Source organism: Ipomoea nil, unplaced genomic scaffold, assembly GCF_001879475.1.
Source record: "Ipomoea nil cultivar Tokyo-kokei standard unplaced genomic scaffold, Asagao_1.1 scaffold0510, whole genome shotgun sequence".
NCBI classification, from domain to species: domain Eukaryota; kingdom Viridiplantae; phylum Streptophyta; class Magnoliopsida; order Solanales; family Convolvulaceae; genus Ipomoea; species Ipomoea nil.
In genome coordinates, this window is record NW_017616938.1 from 91,505 (window position 1) to 110,200 (window position 18,696).

General features: G+C 37.0%; 1 protein-coding gene and 1 long non-coding RNA gene across 2 annotated transcripts; one reads left to right on the plus strand and one right to left on the minus strand.

Moving 5' to 3' along the window:
* The first annotated feature begins 1,131 nt into the window (after nucleotides 1-1,131).
* LOC109173975 lies at nucleotides 1,132-18,418 on the plus strand. Its single transcript, XR_002052992.1, has 3 exons — nucleotides 1,132-1,207; nucleotides 5,826-5,854; nucleotides 18,408-18,418. It is a non-coding gene; the product is annotated as an uncharacterized LOC109173975 (long non-coding RNA).
* On the minus strand, nucleotides 9,395-12,264 carry LOC109173974 (ylmG homolog protein 2, chloroplastic). The gene is made up of 3 exons (XM_019323293.1): nucleotides 11,825-12,264; nucleotides 10,212-10,417; nucleotides 9,395-9,838 (listed from the first exon to the last, which is right to left on the minus strand). The coding sequence occupies exons 1-3, from the start codon at nucleotides 12,131-12,133 to the stop codon at nucleotides 9,568-9,570; spliced, it is 786 nt and encodes a 261-aa protein (XP_019178838.1). The 5' UTR covers nucleotides 12,134-12,264; the 3' UTR covers nucleotides 9,395-9,567.
* Nucleotides 18,419-18,696: the final 278 nt, after the last annotated feature.

Here is an 18,696-nt window from a genome sequence, read left to right on the forward strand (position 1 = left end):
GCTGATCTTTCTTGTTTTATATGCATTTTGTAGGAGATAGAGCCACCTGAAACACTTGTGTGTAGCCTAAGCCCTACCAGAAGCAAACTCTTTACTGGATGTCAGAATTGGAGAAGGGAACTAAGGTAGAGTAAACAGCCAAAGTTTTGCATCCATGTTGGGCATCATATCGAATTTTTGATGAGTATGCACTTTTCTTGGGATATAAAATAAGATTTCAAAACATTAAAAGAAAACTAATGTGTACTTGATATTAGAAGTTTCACCTAAATTTGTGAAATATTTGCCTAAGAACTCAATTAATTTGGGAATTTGTTGACCCAGCTTCTCAACGGGAGGGGTCCTACAATTTATGTGAACATTTTTTCGGGTGAAGCGACCACAAAATTTCCTTGGGGGAGTGAGTTTTCTTTGTTACCTCTTTTCTCTATAACTCCTTTTTTTTTTTTGTTGCATATATTATTTTCTCTACAAAATATGATTTTTGCAGATCTTAGCATATGCTATAGGCTTGGGGAAAATTGTAATGACAATTGCTCTAATACTTGCGAGGCTGGGCAAGGGTATCCCTGATAATCAAGAACTTGATGAGGATATGGCTATTACTCAGCATTCTAAGAATAGAAGGATTATAGGTGACACTCATTGTTTGTCCTATGGCATTATTTGGTCAATGGAATTTGAGTTTATTAGTCTGTAGCCCCTTTCTTACTTAATGACAACATGAAATTAATGTAACTGATATTGATCGTAATTCTTATAAAATGATGAACTTGAAGAAGCACATTCAAAGCCATATAGCATTTCTGTTTTTGTTCATTATGGTTGGGACAAAAGTAATGCCCGTGGACTTGACAACCTATGGTCTTCTAATTTTGTGCGTATAAGTCTGTAAGTGATTCTGCCATTTTTCAGATGAGTATCAGTTCTGTTCATTTGGTTTTATGCCTACTGCTACTTGTTATGGACCATATTGATTAACAAGTTTCTAACTTTAATTTAGGATGGGGAGAGTAGCATATTCCTTAAAGTTGATTGGCGTCGAATTGTACTTGGATGAAACACACACCATAAAGAATTGGAGGACTATGAGTGCTAGGGCTGCATAGGACTATGAGTGCTAGGGCTGCATAGGACTATGAGTGCTAGGGCTACATTCACATTGTCTGCACGTTGCAGGTGGTGTCTTACTAGTACTCCACTTAAGGTATATTCCTCATATGAGTGCCCCAATTATCATGCTTCCTAAAAAAATTAAGTCTTGTGTAAGACCGTCTCATTGAGAAACATAATACTTTTTAGACTGTTCTCGATATCTGGTTTAGTTAATGATGTCCTCACTATTAGGACTCTATATATATGAGTCTGTTTAGAACTTCTTATCCTTGTCACACTGTGACTCTCTACTTCTTATCATTGTCACACTGTGATTCTCTATTCTATATATTCACATCATCTGATCTCATTGTAATTAAGTTCAGTAAAATACAATACAATCAGTTCTCATCTGGTATCAGTAAGCTAGGGTTTTTTCTTTGTCTCTCATCCCTATGGCTGACGAATCTGTTAATTCCTCCGAACGGACCGTGTCTGATGCTGCTATGTCGTCAAATTCGTCGTCAATTGTGTTGTTATCCACCGCACATCACTTCATCAGTACGAAGTTAACCTACAAGAATTATTTGTTCTGGCGTACGCAAGTCATCCCGTTTCTTCACGGGCATGACCTAATGGGGTTTGTTGATGGTATGAAACCCTCACCGGCTGTTCTTCTTGCTGCCGACGCCGACACCACCGACGCCATGCCACGGCCGAACCCCGCCTATGCCGTTTGGATGCGTCAAGATCAAGCATTGTTGTCCATGCTTGTCTCCTCCCTCTCCGACGAGGTCATGCCAATCGCCGTCGGACGTCGCACGAGTCGTGCCCTTTGGGTGGCCATTGTTCAGACGTTGTCGTCTTCCTCCCGCGACCGCGCGTTAAACCTTCTCGGCCAGTTGCAGGGACTGGACCAGGGTGATTCATCGGTTGCGGATTACATCGGGCGAGCTCAGGTGATTGTTGAAGAGCTCACCCTCGCCGGCAGCGTCGTCTCCCTCGACGATCAGAATCTCTTTGTTATTCGTGGCTTGAGACCGGAATTCCGTGCCCTCACCGCGTCTCTTGCCGTCCGTGGGCAGCCGGTCACGCTCCAGGAGTTGGCAGACTTCCTCGGCGGTGCTCCGGCGGTTCTTGCTGTTCAACGCGGTGGCGGCCGATCAGGTCGCGGAGGTCAGAACCGTGGCGGTGGTCAACGAGCAGGCGGTGGCAACGGCGGGTCCAATCGTAGTAGTGGCGGTAGACAGCAAGGTGGCCGTGGGCGTGGTGGCCGCGGTCGCGGACGCAACAGTGGTGGCAATCAGGTTCAGTGCCAGATATGTAGGCGGACTGGTCACGAGGCTTATGTATGCTATAACCGGTATGATTCCCCACCTCAGGCCAATCTAACATATCAAGATAATTCAGATGTTGGTACTCCTCAGACATGGATCCCGGATACAGGGGCAACTAATCATGTTACTCCGGACATTGCTGCTTTGACCACCTCAGAAGAATATGTTGGCAATGACACCTTGCGTGTCGGTGACGGTATGGGTTTATCTATTAGTCATGTTGGCCATGCTTCTTTTAATACCCCTTCTAGATCATTCACATTGTCTGATATACTTCACGTTCCACGTTTGTCTAATTCTTTATTATCTGTTTAGAAGTTTGCATCCGATAATAAAGTCTTTTTTGAGTTTCACCCCTCTTTTTTTGTTGTGAAGGATATCAATACCAAGGAAATACTTCTTCGGGGCAATAGTTCTGGGGGACTATACACACTTCCATTACCTAGTTTGTCTCCGTCAGCGTTTCTTTCCGCTCGTGCCTCGGCTTCCACTTGGCACAATCGTCTGGGTCATCCTCATAACCGTGTTCTTAGCCATATACTTCGATCTTGTTTAGTTAGTGGATCTCGTGATAATATTCGTTGTACTAATTCTTTATGCAATGCGTGTCAATTAGGCAAATCTGCCCGTTTTCCCCTCCCTCGTGTTGCTTCCTCTAGTTCTCATGTACTAGATCTTATTTACATAGACATTTGGGGTCATGCGCCCACTTTATCTACATCTGGCTTCCGTTACTTTGTGATCTTTGTGGATGACTATTCTCGTTATACATGGTTCTTCCCTATGAAATTAAAATCTGATCTCTATGTCATCTTTGATAAATTTCGTACTCTTGTTGAACGGTCCTTTAATTGCAAAATAAAGGCCATTCAGTCTGATTTAGGTGCTGAGTACAAAAAGTTGCATTCTTCGTTTGTTCAATTAGGAATTCAACATAGACAATCCTATGCCTATACACATGAACAGAATGGTCGTGTTGAACGAAAACATCGTCACATTGTTGAAATTGGTCTGGCTCTTCTAGCTCATGCCTCTGTTCCTTTGAAATTTTGGGATTTTGCCTTTGAGACTGCTGTCTATTTAATTAACAGAATGCCATCTTCTGTATTAAATAACTCCAGTCCTCATCTCCTGTTACATAAATCCCCTCCTTCCTATCTTCTTCTTCGTGTCTTTGGGTGTTTATGCTACCCTTATCTTCGACCATATAATCGTCATAAGATGTCATACAGGTCTTCTCCATGTGTCTTCCTGGTTATCCTGAGTCATTTAGGGGGTACAGATGCATGAACTTACATACTAATAAGATTTACACATGCAGGCATGTCAGATTTGATGAAGAAATTTTTCCCTTTGCTACTAAAACTTCTTTGCAGGATCTATCTACTCCGTTTTCTGGACCTTGGGCGGAATCTGTTCTCAATCACAGCACACCTATTCCTGCCGTGTCCAATGATGAGCTGCCAGAACCGCCGCTACCTGCTTCATTTGAACCAGCTGTGGATCCCGGACAGGCTGGCTCGTCGGGTGATCCTGTGGAGCCTGTTGCTCGTCGGCGAGGCCGTCCACGTGGGCGGTCCATCATGCCCAATGTCCGTACTCACTCTATGGCCACTCGCAGTAACGCAGATGCTCCTCTTTTTGCTCTAGCAGCTTAGTTGCATCCCACGGAACCCACATGTCACTCTCAAGCGGTCAAATATCCTGAGTGGCGTGAAGCCATGGACCAAGAATTCAATGCTCTCCTGCATAACCACACATGGTCTCTAGTTCCACCCACTGCAGGTATGAATATTATTGGCTGTAAATGGGTGTTTCGTACGAAGAGAAAGGCTGATGGTGCTATTGAAAGGCATAAAGCCAGGCTGGTTGCGAAAGGTTTTAATCAGGTTCCAGGTCAGGACTTCTTCGACACTTTTAGTCGAAGGTTCCAGGTCAGGACTTCTTCGACACTTTTAGTAAAGCCTACGACTGTAAGACTCCTTCTATCTCTAGCTTTATCATCTGTGTGGTCTATCAAACAGCTAGATGTTCATAATGCTTTTCTGAATGGTAATCTGGCTGAAACAGTTTATATGAAGCAACCCCCTGGTTATATTGATGCTAACTTCCCGAATCATGTTTGTTTGTTAAAAAGATCTCTGTATGGGTTAAAACAAGCTCCCAGAGCTTGGTTTAATCGACTACATACGTTCTTACTATCGGTTGGCTTTCAAGCATCCAAGACAGATGTCTCTCTGTTCTATTACTCTAAAGACTCTGCTTTGGTTTATCTATTGGTGTACGTGGATGACATTCTTCTAATGGGAAGTGATCAGGGTATTATGTCTCAGCTCTTGTCCAAACTGTTTGCTACATTCAAAATCAGAGATCTTGGTGAACCAAATTTCTTTCTGGGTATTGAAACAGTTAACAGTGACAATGGGATTATTTTATCTCAACAACGGTATATGAATGATATTTTAAAACGGGCTGGAATGTCTGAATGCAAACCCCTTTCTACACCTATCTCTGTCTCGAAAACTGTCCCCTTCAATTCAGATCTATATGATGATCCCACACAGTACAGAAGTCTAGCTGGAGCACTGCAATATCTCACTGTCACACGACCTGAACTATCCTTTGCAGTTAATCAGTTATGCCAGCATATGCATGCTCCCACCATATCACACTGGGAACAACTCAAACGGGTACTCAGGTATGTTAAGGGAACAGTTGATCATGGTTTACGCATACGACGGTGCTCATCTAGAGACATTTATGCTTTCTCTGATTCTGATTGGGCTGGTTGTCCTGACGATCGAAAATCCACGAGTGGTTTTGCTGTTTTCTTGGGGAGTAATCTTATATCATGGGTTTGCAAGAAACAGAGAACTGTTTCCAGGTCATCCACTGAGGCTGAATACAAAGCTCTTGCAGATGTTTGTGCTGAGGTTCTATGGATTATGTCATTACTGTGTGAGATACAGATTCCGGGTATTTCCATTCCAAAATTATGGTGTGATAATCTAGGAGCTACATATATGAGTGTCGATCCAATCTTTCATGCACGCACTAAGCATGTGGAGATTGATTATCATTTTGTTCGTGATCGAGTAGCTTCGGGCGATATCCAAGTCAACTTCATCTCCACAAAAGATCAACTTGCTGATATCTTCACCAAAGCTCTGCCTGGACCTAGATTTTCATCCTTAAGGGACAAGCTACAGGTTACTAGTATACACTGTGCTTGAGGGGGAGTATTAGGACTCTATGTATATGAGTCTGTTTAGAACTTCTTATCCTTGTCACACTGTGACTCTCTATTCTATTTATTCACATCATCTGATCTCATTGTAATTAAGTTCAGTAAAATACAATACAATCAGTTCTCATCCTCACTAATTGCTGCAGAATAATGTGCAAGATCTTTACAGCCTTTTGTGTTTCTTGCATGTTGAGTCATAGTGAAATTGGCCATGATATGTCTTATTTATTACTCCGTACTAATTGTATATACAATGACAATTCCTAAGTCATTAATGTTTAGGAGAACAAAGAAAACAAAGGACAAGGAACAGAGGTAGTCTATTGCCTTTTTTTTCCTCATTTTTTTAATACCCAAAGTTTACTTGAGAGGCAAAGCTTTGTTGGGAAAATAGCAGCAATGTCAACAAATCCTGACAACTTTTAAAGAAAAGAGAACAAGCAAGTGGTGAAACCGAGTCTGTGTCGTATTATATAACACTGCCTTTAAAACGTTATTTGCCCGGTGACGGTGCGGTCAAAATAAATCGGTACGCTTTCGACAGGTAACACAGACGTTCTACAAACAACTTTTGCACCCATTAGTCGTAGACGAACCTGACTCAGTGCTCAGACAGGGATTATAACAGAGAAGGCTCAAAACTTCTCCAAATGAAGGAATGAAGATATACACACTTTGTAATTGTGTAAGAGAGAAGGGAAGCTCAAGAGAGAAAGGAAGCTCAAGTCTTGTGTGTTTCTTTACTAAATGAAGCCTTGTTTATATACTGCTAGAGCTTCAACAAACCTTCACAATTTCAGCCACACACAAACTAAATCAAAGGAGAAAAGGACATGTGTTCCATGACCCAAGAAAATAGCTCTCCTTTGAATAACTCCAACAAGCTTTACCTGGCAACATATTGATGTCTTGTTGTTTTGAATTAGGCCAATTCTTGTCTTGCCACCAACTGATATCCAAGTTATTGAGTGTGAGCAGTCGGAAGCATAATACGATTTCTATGATGCCTTATACAAAAAAATCTTACCAAGAGAGTGGAAAGAACTTTTCATCTTAAAGAAAACGGGAAATCTACCATCTTCCATGATAGCGTCACGTTGAATGAACTACTTGCGTTATATTGTTTTTTATAACACATACTTTTAGTTATAAATGGAATTTAAGTAATACGTAGACTATTGTGCTGGAATATTGTTAAATGCTATTATTTGACAAGTATTATTTACAATTGATTTTTTTAATATGTAGAATTGATTTTCATTTAATATGTAAACTTCTTTGAATATTGTTAAACATTAATATTTGGCAATATAAATTACATTTGATTTTCTTTTAAATTAAATGTGTATTTATTTGTGTTTGTTTTGCACATTTGAAAGTAGAGATTTACAACAAAAAATAATTTAATGGAAATTACACAAATGTATAACAAAAAATACCAAACAAATTTTATTAGCAATTAAGAACAATCACTTTTAGATGAGAAAATACTAAGAGAAAATGAAAATATATTTTAGCGATAGTTATAAAACCACTACTAATAACACTAAAACTAAAAAGTTTTTTTTTTTTTTTACTAGCGACACTTAAATATTAAATAAATATTAGCGGCTAAATGCAATCAAAACCGTCGCAAAATATTAAATAAATATTAGTGGCGGTTTTAAAACCGCCGCGAAATAAGTTTCCCATTAGTTTCCGCGGTAGATGAAAATCGCAGAATCCTTCGCGACACACTATTTAGTAACGGATGGAAAATCGTCGCTAGACTATATTGTGGCGATTTGAAACCGCCGCTAAATGACCTTTTTGGTGTAGTGTAGTAGCATCATAAGTTTCATTCTTTTTCCCTCACACACTAATGTAACTTTCTTTCTCCTGGTTGGTTCTTTTACCATACATGAAATGCTTCTCACTTGGCTCGACAATGGTTGCCTCTTGTTTCTGAACATCAGTTCCGGTTTCATTGGTCTCCTTAAATGTGCTATTTTGATGAGATGCAGCTTCGGTAATTGGAGAAGCAACATCAATGGCCTCCTTGAACAGGCTCGTCTTGCTATTGGAAGATTTCTTTGTTTTGCTGTTTAAGTTGGTATTCTGAGATGGCAACTTAGGAAGGGACTTCCGTTGAGTCCTTTTAGCATTAACAAGAGAAAGTCCCTTGGCAGGGTTATCCCAGGGACCTTTTTCATCTAAGCTCAACCTACTAGGGTGCTTGAGAGATTTGGGTCTTGTAGGAGGAATCTGGATCCCAACAAGGCACTAAAGCTACTAATTCTTGTGTCTTATAGAATATGGAGTATCTCAAAACTCAAAAGCAAAGCACAAATATTTTGCGTGAAGCTTCTCAATTGGACATAGTAAACATTGTTTTCATCATTTAGTTGGAGTCACTGAAAGCAAAATGAAATAGAGAAAGTGTGATATAACAGAGGAAATAAGGGCATGAATTGCAGTTGTAAACCTTTTCTTGATTACTAATTAATCATCAGGAACTAGCTACAGATATTATATATCTTCTTTAAAGTTTAAACCATGGAAGAGATGAGAGGGAGGCTAAACTTTAAACTTTAAACTTTAAAACCAAAGCAAGAACAAGTAGGAGAATGAGAATCCCAGTTGATGAACCACCCACCCTGTGAATCCAGTATGGATCAAACCTGGTAAAGCTTCTGTCAAAGTACCCAGACATTGCTATGGCAATGATGAGAGCCAACAACAAAAAAGGTTGCAGAACAGAAAAGGCATTGGCAGACTGCTCTTCATACACCGCCTCCTCCCTCCTGTCGATGTACAGCGGGGAGACTACTGCAACGACAGTCACGCCTATCGCCACCACCCTCCTATACGACGAGAATCTCGTCAGGCCACGAGCTATCCCGACCACCATGATCATGATCAATATCAGCAGAGGCAAGTAGGAAGAGACCACGCTCACAGTTTCTTCATCGGGATCGGGCTCTGTGCTCCTCCTTCTGTCAATGTATAGAGGCGACATTACTGCAAGAAGTCCAAGGCCTATCGCTAAAAGCCTTTGATCATTCGACGAGCTGATGTGCCTCCTGCTCAGAGATCCCTGTTCCATTTCACAAAGATTATCCTAGGAGAAACACCAAACTCTTTCCTTTAGGACTCACCTAGATTCCTGCTAAACATTTTATCAACTCCTTAGTCCTTACTATGCTCTCAAAAATCCCCTTTTTAAAACTATATATATATATATATATATATATAATATATATATATATATATATATATATATATAATATATATATATATATATATATATATATATATATATATATATATTATATATATATATATATATATATATATATATTATATATATATATATATATATATATATATATAGATTCTATTGTTCAATTAGGATGTCAAAAGTTCAATCTACACCCTTCAGATGTAACCAAAAAGCACCAAACTCAGTGATTTATTCCTGATAGATAAGGGTAATTATTCTTTTGCATCTCTGCAGAAAATATGCTTTAAAATGAAAAGATGCCCTTTGTAAAGAAGCAACATGAAAAAGTTTTATATTCTTCCAGAAGCTAAGAAATTGGCAGCTTAAGAATCAACTTATCAACATATATGGATGCAAATCTGTGGTGGTGTATCTGGAATCTGATTCTGGCAGCATCAGCAGCCTGAAAGTGACTTTTTTTTTTTTTTTTTTTAAATTTTTTTTTTATTGAAATAACAAAGAAATCTAGTTCAAGCATAGAATTGTGAATTTACGCCTTGTTTAGTATCAAAACTGAGAACAGTTTCGAGATGTTTACCACGCATTACTGAACGAGGACATCATCGTATGACACATTCAATCCTAAGACGGTATGAATTACATACAAATAAACAGGAGATGGTAACTTATTTGTTACCACCAGCAGACTTCGGCCTGTTTCCAGCACTACGCCGTCTCATCCATTTCCTCTGTGACATGGTAAGACGAGGCTCCATTGTATGAGGCAGATCATCCCGAGACACGCCTGTAGGTGGTGGGAGCTCAGCGGGAAGTGCAGAAGCTGTGCTCGTAAAGGCATTTAACACGAGAAATGCCAGTATGGGTGAAAGATCCAGAGTCCCTCCAAGTGGTGGGATAATGCCACGGAATATATTCAAATACGGATCACACAAGGTGCTGAAAAGAAACACCAACCTCGTTACAAATATCTAATGGTATCAATATTTTAAAGTTTCAACATATTTGACATCTATCCGCTCAGCCAATGCTTAGATGAGATGTTTGTAAGTAATTTTAAGTCTGTCTAGCCATTAGGAATTGGGGGATTTAAAAAATGATTATTGCAAATATTCAAGACAAAATGCCATTTTTTATAAGAAATTTGCATGGTTTTTAACGTTTTAAACAGCAGCTGTAACAGAAAACGCTGCATTAATTCATTTATAGATACTACAAGGGAGTGGAGGCCTGTAAAGACAGAAAAATATTGAAATGCTTAGGAAAGAAATTGACACTTTAGTTTGAACAAAAACTGAAATTTTAGATTTACCTGAGGGGACTGACAATGGCGGGGGGAGCATTAGGAAACCAGGTTAAAACAAGCCTGACAACGAGTAACGAGTTATAGATGTTCAAGAAATTCAAAATTCCATTAGTGACCACAATTCCCGCCACTGAATCACCCGGTATAATGGCTGCAAAATTATGACTGGATAGAGTATTGAAATTCTGGCGAGCTCTGCGTTCAATCTGGAACTGAAGTTTAAATATGGTAAGAGTATGTGGATAGTAATCAAAATGATGGTAAATTATGATTGGAAATGTACACGAGTTATCCCTATAAATGTAGAAACTGGAAGAGGAAAAGAGGTAAGAACACATATTGATGTCTTTCAATATGCGTAATAGAAAATGAATCTAGACAACACATAATGCTAGTACTAGTGGTACAAGTACATAAATCATGACACATTTATAACTCGAGATTAAATTGACATGGAGATACAATTAAGAAAACATCCAGGTCAGCGTGTCTTGATAAAGATTTGGGAAAATGAATCTAACCAAGTGTCGGCAAACTAATTAGCAATCCGTCTTAAATGTGCTTGTAACCTTGTTAATCACATTTTTTACATTGACTTTCACTTTGTCACATCTCCCTTCTCAACCTTGCAAAAACACTTGCATTATACTCCTTTTATCCATCTTTTTCCACATTTTTTGTACAAGGGTGATGTCAAATGGAATCACGATTTGAGGGATACCATTCAACAATACCATGGAACAAGCTTGGCCAAGATTTTGGCATAAACTGGATCAATAGATCAAGGTGAACCTAAATCTAGCCCAATACACTTCCCACTTAGGTTGAGGCAAATATAGATTAAATCTACAGTTGGACCAAGTCTAATCTAGTCAAGTTTACTTAATCAGAAACTTTTGTATCCCTGAAGAAAGATTTCAAATTACTTCTTCACCCAAAAGGTTGAATCCCCAACCCCAGCCCGACCGAGCATTTGGGAGGATGTAAATCACGGTGACTCAATGATTCAGCCGACAGGGCTAAATGCTGGTGCATACAAGGGATCTGCCCATTTGGGCATAACCCCCACACTACCTCCGCCAAAGTTCGAACCTTAGTCTCTTCTCTCAAATACTGCCTACTGAACCATTGAGTTGAGCCCGTGCGGGCAAGATTTCAAATTACTAATAACGCAAGGAGTTGATCAGGAGATCAACAATGGTGTTATGTTTTGTTTAAAATGCTTCTTCTGGATCTCATAAATAGGGCAATCTAATCTAGTACAATTAGATATGTAAATACTAGATACTTTGTACATAAACAAACATTAGTATTTACAAATATACAACAACTTGGCATAGAAATAGATTTAAGCCAGAATCAATCATATAATTGGAAAATGCCTAAACCCTTCCTGCTCCTTAGCCTAAACAATAATAACTAATTAATTTGATTATTATATAAATAGGGTGATTTTCACATTGGTCCAATTCTAAAGTTAGAAACTTTCACAAAGATACTGTGTACTAAGAACCCAATACTAAAAATAATGGAGATCATAGCAACAACTGCAATAACTAAAGAAACCCATTATCCATTAGCCTAAAATTAGAAAGCCAAATGAGTGTGTATGCACGAACCTGGCGGATATCTTGGAGATGAGAAGATAAAGAAAGCAGGTTTTTGAAAAATGGATTCTGGGAAAGTAGAGAATGCAGAGACTTGAGGCAGTTGTCGGCGGCGGAGACGACGGAGCTGTGGAACCGGCGAACAGCACGCGATGAATCCTCCGCCATTCTTAGCAACTGGAGGTTTGGCTTTGAGTGGTGTCTGAAGAATGAAGGGTGAAACAATGGCGGCGCGTAGAATGGTAGAGAGATGAGGCAATTTGACTGCACTGGTTTTTGCCTTTCTTGCAGCGCCTCATCTGAGGAACAGTGGGAATTCATTGATGGCCTGATGGGTTCTCTCAGTGCAGTGGAGTGTGTAGAATGGAGAAGAAGAAGATAAGGGAAAGGCTTTGTTGGGATTTTTAGAAGGGGGAGAGGATTGGGTATGTTTGGACTTTGGGAAATAAGAATTGCAATCACTTAAAAAATAAAAACCAAAAATGTACATTCCAATTTGAGTCCAAGTCATTTAATTAATTTTGTTTCATTACCTTCTTGATTTCTATTTACTTGTTATAATTAGTTATTCGTTTACATTTCTACCAGGAATTAATAAAAAAAAAAATTAACTTATAATTTTATCATTCATTTAAAAAAGTTTTAAGAGAATGAGAAAAATTACATTTTGAGACAAAATTACATTAAATGATTAAATTACATGTTAATCATCTTTGTTAAAAGTTTAATAACAAATGTTTAAAATGAGGATTAATTATGGTAAATAAATAAAAATTAATGATGTTATGTGAAATATTAAAAGAGTATGACTAAATGTGACAGTGTCATAATAGTCGATGACTAAAAGTGAAATTATTTTTTCCTACAAAATAGCACCCAAAAAAAATCATATAAGACATAAAAATGCTAGGAAAATGTATAAATAAAAATAAAGTGTGTATTTTTACATTTTAAAATTATGTATAAATATTATTTATTTATTTTTTAAAACAATGCATTTTCTATTTCATTAAATTAGAAAAATGAAAACATTATAATTAAATATGATAATGACATTATAATCGATGATTAAAAGTTGAAGGTATTCCAATGGAAATTATCAAACAATTTTATCCACTTGGTTTCTGGATTAAATCATTGCATTTTAGCATAATCTCTCACCGGGATAAATAAAATCTAGAAAAATTTTCTAAAACTTTACAATTTTCTTTAACGGTACATTTGATTCATATAATGAATTTTGAATAAGTAGAAGACAAAATTACTGTGTATGTGTCTGGGTGTGTGTTGGCATTGTGTCTTCTTAGTCTTGCTTTAATATAATAACAATTTAGTTAATCTAATTAGTTGTCAATTAGTGTTGTAGTTATAGAAATTAAATTGAAGAAATCAACTCTCCATGATCAATCATTCAAAAGTTCTATATTTGAAAATTATAGAAAGTGCACGTTCTCAAGATTTCAAGTTAGGAGGTAGGAGAGCTCAGGAGTTCAAATTTATTTGTTTTGTACAATGTTGAAAACTTGTAATTTTAGATTAATTCTTATTTGAACTCCAATTGCAATATTAGTATTCTCAATCTTGAAGCTTCAAATGCATACAATATTAGTCTAGTTTGTTGGAAATACATTCAAAATAGTCCTTCTTTCATGGGCCTAAACCAGTTTGTTCACCTTGACAATATATGAGGGAGGTCATGGGCACGTGTAACACTCTCAGCATCACATCCCTACTCCTGCTCAAATTCATGGATGAAAATGGAGCTTGCTTTTATTTTATACACTATATAAGCAACGTCCAACATAGTGAAAAAGGAGCACAATTTCTACATAGCCTTTCTCTCTTATTTCTTTTGTCTTGGTCTGAGCAAAGTCAGGTTCACCTACGCAATAGCTGGTGTAAGTTAAGTGTAGCAGGTTTGTATTGCCAGTCGAAAGCGTGTCAGAAATTCTGACTGCACCGTTACCGGAAAATCGCTTTTGGAAGTGTTTTATAAACACGCCACAGACATTTTCAAGTTTATTTTGTCTATTTATTTTCAAGCCTGTATATTTTGGTCGACTTTGTTTTGGTTTCCAACAGTTAAAAGCGATTTGCAATACAATGTCTGTCGTAATTAAATGAGAGCTTGAAGACCAACGCTACAGTGAAGCCATAACCGGTGAATATTGATGTCAGGTTGTGGGTGATGATCACGTTGCTTAACAGACTTGGTGTACTGAGATGCCAATGGCAAGCCGGGAAGAGCAGATCCGAACCTGACTTTCCCACCTTTCTGATCCGTAATGTTGACGAAGCCCAAGTTCCCAAGAGTATTGCCGGTGGTCCGGGTGTTGATCTCGTCAGCGAGCTTAGTTCGGGTGCACGCTAACCTAATCTGCTCACTACTCACTACCCATGGCGCTTGCTGCCGGGAGAGATTATGACCATTTGAAACTTAAATTTTAGGCTCAACTTGATGATGCATGGTTTCTGTACTTTGCAGTATGCAGTATCATATCCTGGCAGCACGATTGAAGCTAAGTATGGGTCTAATTCATCCTCCTTAATTAAGCTAAGTATTATGCAAGTTTTTTAATTTAAATATTATTACTCTTACAAGGTATATGGATCTTACACCTTGATAAAATTATCAATACTAGCTAGTTCCTTAATCCTTATGGAGTAAAAGTGTTATGTTTGCATGCAGTATGATCTAAGCAAGTTCTGCCCTTATTAACACCAATTTGTTTGATCAATAAACATAGTTGTGAATCTATGTGCCTGATCTATATATGGAAGATATTAGACAAAACTTGATGACTTTTTTCAGTTGGTGCAAGCCTCCATAGCTGCATGAGTCCCCATGGTCCCGACGCCAAAACATACGAGGAGATTTGTATAACTAAGAATTGACGTGATACATGCATGTAAGGTTGGTTGCTATTTTTTCAGAATGTTTCACGACTTAGGGGCCGTTTGGTTCACGGAATGTCAGATTACCTTAGGGAATGTTAGATTGCTGGGAATGTTAGATTCCTGTGTTTGGTTAAAATTGGGGTATGTAATATAATCATGTTTGGTTTAGGGTTATCTTTTATACACACTATAATATCTTTAACATATTTTCATATATTTTAATAAATTTAAAAATTAAAATAAATAAATAAGATAACGGTATCATATATAATTACATGATTTTAAAATATTAACTCTAAAATTTTGAACTTGAGAAATAAAATTATTTTATATGCTAACATAACATAATAAAAATTAAAAAATATATAATTACAAAAATAATTTTATATATATATATATATATATATATATATATATATATATATATATATATATATATATATATATATATATATAATAAACTAACATAACCAAAGTTATCTTACATTACCTAAGATTTTGAAGGGAATCACATTCCCTTCAAAATCCTATGTGGAGGGAATGTGACATTCCTTGGGAATGTTACATTCCCTAAGATAATATGAACCAAACACTATTATGTGAACTTTGGAATGTCACATTCCCTTGGTTATGTTATATAACCTGAACCAAACGCCCCCTTAGTTCCTATTACATTTTAAGGTAATGCTTTATACATCACATATACCTCTTTAATTTATGTGGTTTTACGCACTTGAAAATATATATATATATATATATATATATATATATATATATATATATATATATATATATAAAATTATGGTGATATATGTAGGGTGCATGAAAATAAAGCATTATAGTGATTTTTGTTTTCAAATGGAAAATCTGTTATTTAAATTAACATGCAATGAATTGGGGATATGTGATGCATGGATGTATTGTTTCATTACCTTAGAAATATGAAGCATGCACTTAATTTAATTTTATAATGGTTACAAGCACATATCAAAGGCTAGTTTAAATTATTGAAATTTATTGATACATGCATGGAAGAGTCATATTCTCAATAAAGCTTAAATTATTTTTGTAAGATGGTTTTTAAGTAAACTTCGGTTTCACCATTAGACTTGAGATTTTTAAGAAGTAGGGTGTTGATCATGTAGAGCGCCACTTGATTCTCACTTAAAATGAGATTGACTTTCACATGATGTTAAAATATCTAAGCCTTGTAAATAGATATTGCTTTAAGTGGTGTAATAATAGCGTTGATTTAAATTTCCATAAGTGGGGACTATGGGTTCTTTTGACAATAAATATGAATTTTGATTAGTTTGCATTATATCAATGCTATATATGAGTTATCAATTTTCTCAAAGGGAAGGAAAAATGGTGAAGTTGGACCAACTTTAAATGTTATAAAGCTATTACATATATGTTGAATTCACCTTGTTGAAATTTATGCAGATAAATCATTTCTAATAAACGTTAGTTTGAATATATTTTTTGAAAATGAAACTAATTAATCTCAATAAAATTATGTGAAATCTGTGATTATGTTGTTTAACTTGAAATAACATGCAAACAACATTATTTCTGTGGCTTACTAGCAGTAATCATTTATATCCCGTATTTGGTTTCAACCATACCTATACAATTATTTTATTGACAATTATAATCAATCTTGACTATATTATCTTGCATTTGTAAACTTAGAATTACCTATTTAACCCGCACGGGCTTAGCTCAATGGTTTAGTGGGTAGTATTTGGGAGAAGAGACCAAGGTTTGAACCTCGGCGGCGGCAGTGCGGGAATTATGTCCAAAGTGGGTAGATTCCTTGTGCATATCAGCATTTAGCCCTGTCTGCTGAACCATTGAGTCACCGTGATTTACAACTTCCCACAATGCTCTGTCGGGTCGGAGTGTGGGGGGCCCTTGGGGTGGACTCAACCTTTGGGAGAACATTATTTATGTGGCTTACTAGCAATGATCATTTATATATATTATTTAAAATCTTGGTTGAGTCATCTCCGAAGACGTATAATTCCTGTTTAAATGGTAATTATGGTGGGTTGAGGTAACCAAGATTGTTGAAATATATTCAACCATTGAGTATGTATTAATTAAAGTGCGAAGCTACTATAATGTTTCACAAAACAAATTAAATATGCAAAACTCAGTCTATAAAGGAGCCAATGTTAGACACCAAAAATCAATCTGGGTAAGAGATCAAATACTTTTGAAAAAAGTATTTGTATGTGTCATATTGTGGGGGTAATTAAATCTTTATATATTTCTTTCCTATAAGTCTCTTTGTGGTACCGAAAATAATGGTAAAAGAGAATGTTTCATGTTGAACATGAAAATTTCACGAGAATTGTTTGTGTAAATAAAGTACACGTTAAAGTGTATATAAGTTTGATCGAGATGATCAACTTACTTTAATAGAGAAGACTAATTATGAGATTAGTCGTTAAATTATTGATGAAATGGCTTAAAGCTCAAGAGGTGATGAATTCATGGTGGATCCCACTTTTGTGATTAAATGAAGTCATGGAAAGAATCACAAAGTAGTACACTAATTGGTCATTCTATGGTGTGAGTGTACTGGTGAGGTTAAGCAACAGCTCTTAATGAATTTATAACCATATGAGATGGGTGGTCCTATTGAGATGGACTTAATGAATTCACCGCTTAATAATTGATGATAGGGTGAGCATAAAATGCTCTTAATGATTTCATACCCTAATTGGGGTATAGTCTATATTGAGATAGACTAAAGAAAATCACCTACTTGAGCGAAAAGGGTTAGCCGCCTTTTATGAAAGATATGAGCTATCTTTCTAGGGAAACTCATGAGCAACCCGAAGTCCAGTTGGGCTAAATATATATGTAGTTTTTCTGCGAAACTTACACAAGATCCAAGGTGTGATGCGTGTCACTTGGTTTAAACCTCTAGTCTAAGAGTTCAAGATTCATTCACTCACTAGATCAGAGGATACCATGTGTCACTACATGCCAGTTCAAGATTCGTTCACTAGCACTTAAGTATCAAACCTTTATACTTCTCAGAGTCTTAGCATCCTTGTCATTCCCTTGCATTTGTGGGGGATTGTTGAGAAAATATGCAAGTGTGGCTAATATTTTACTGATAACTTAGTCTTGGTCCACTATTCACCTTAAGGTGGTGAATGGCCAAGATTTGTTAGGCAGTATATGGTCTTAATTATTTGGCATTTTACTATTTAAGGAGGGGTATTATTGAGTTAGAACACACAGACAAACATTGTCTTATTAACTCTTTTGTCTGCTTTTCACTCTGAGAATGTCGTGTATGTTCCAATCCCTGCTCTGGGTGCATGGAGACGGGGATTGCTGTGTTAACCTTCAGGGGCAATGCCGCTGTTGTGAGCTTTCACCGATAGCAGCAAATTCGCTTCTATGGTAGCATGAATATCTCAAGTGAACTATTTGCAAGTAAATGAAATACTCATCACAGTGTATGTAAACCTTGATCTAGCAAGCCAAGAAGCGGAATGGTTGAGAAATCTGTTGGCAGATGTGCCATTATATATGGGGGTGTCCAACACCTTCCGTGTCTATACGTTGTGATTCACAAACTACCGTTTGTGTTTCTAAGAGTGGTGTCTAATTGGTAAGAGAAGACACATAAAAGTCAGACATGAGTCTGTATGACAATTGGTTACTAACGAAGTAATCACAATGGAGATGTGTTTAAACCCAGTGAGGTAAGGAATTCATGATGGATACCACTCTTGTGGTCAAACGAAATTATGAAAAGACTTACACACCAGATTTGTTTGAAAGTAAATGATTTTCAATATGCTATAGCCTTTTAAGGGTGGTCTATATTGGGATAGACTTGACAGAGTTAAAGGTCTATATTTGAGATAGACTTGACAAAATTAAAAGTCTATATTGAGATAGACGTCACAGGTTTATGTTGAGAGTTGAAAACCTATGATGAGATAGACGTAACAGGC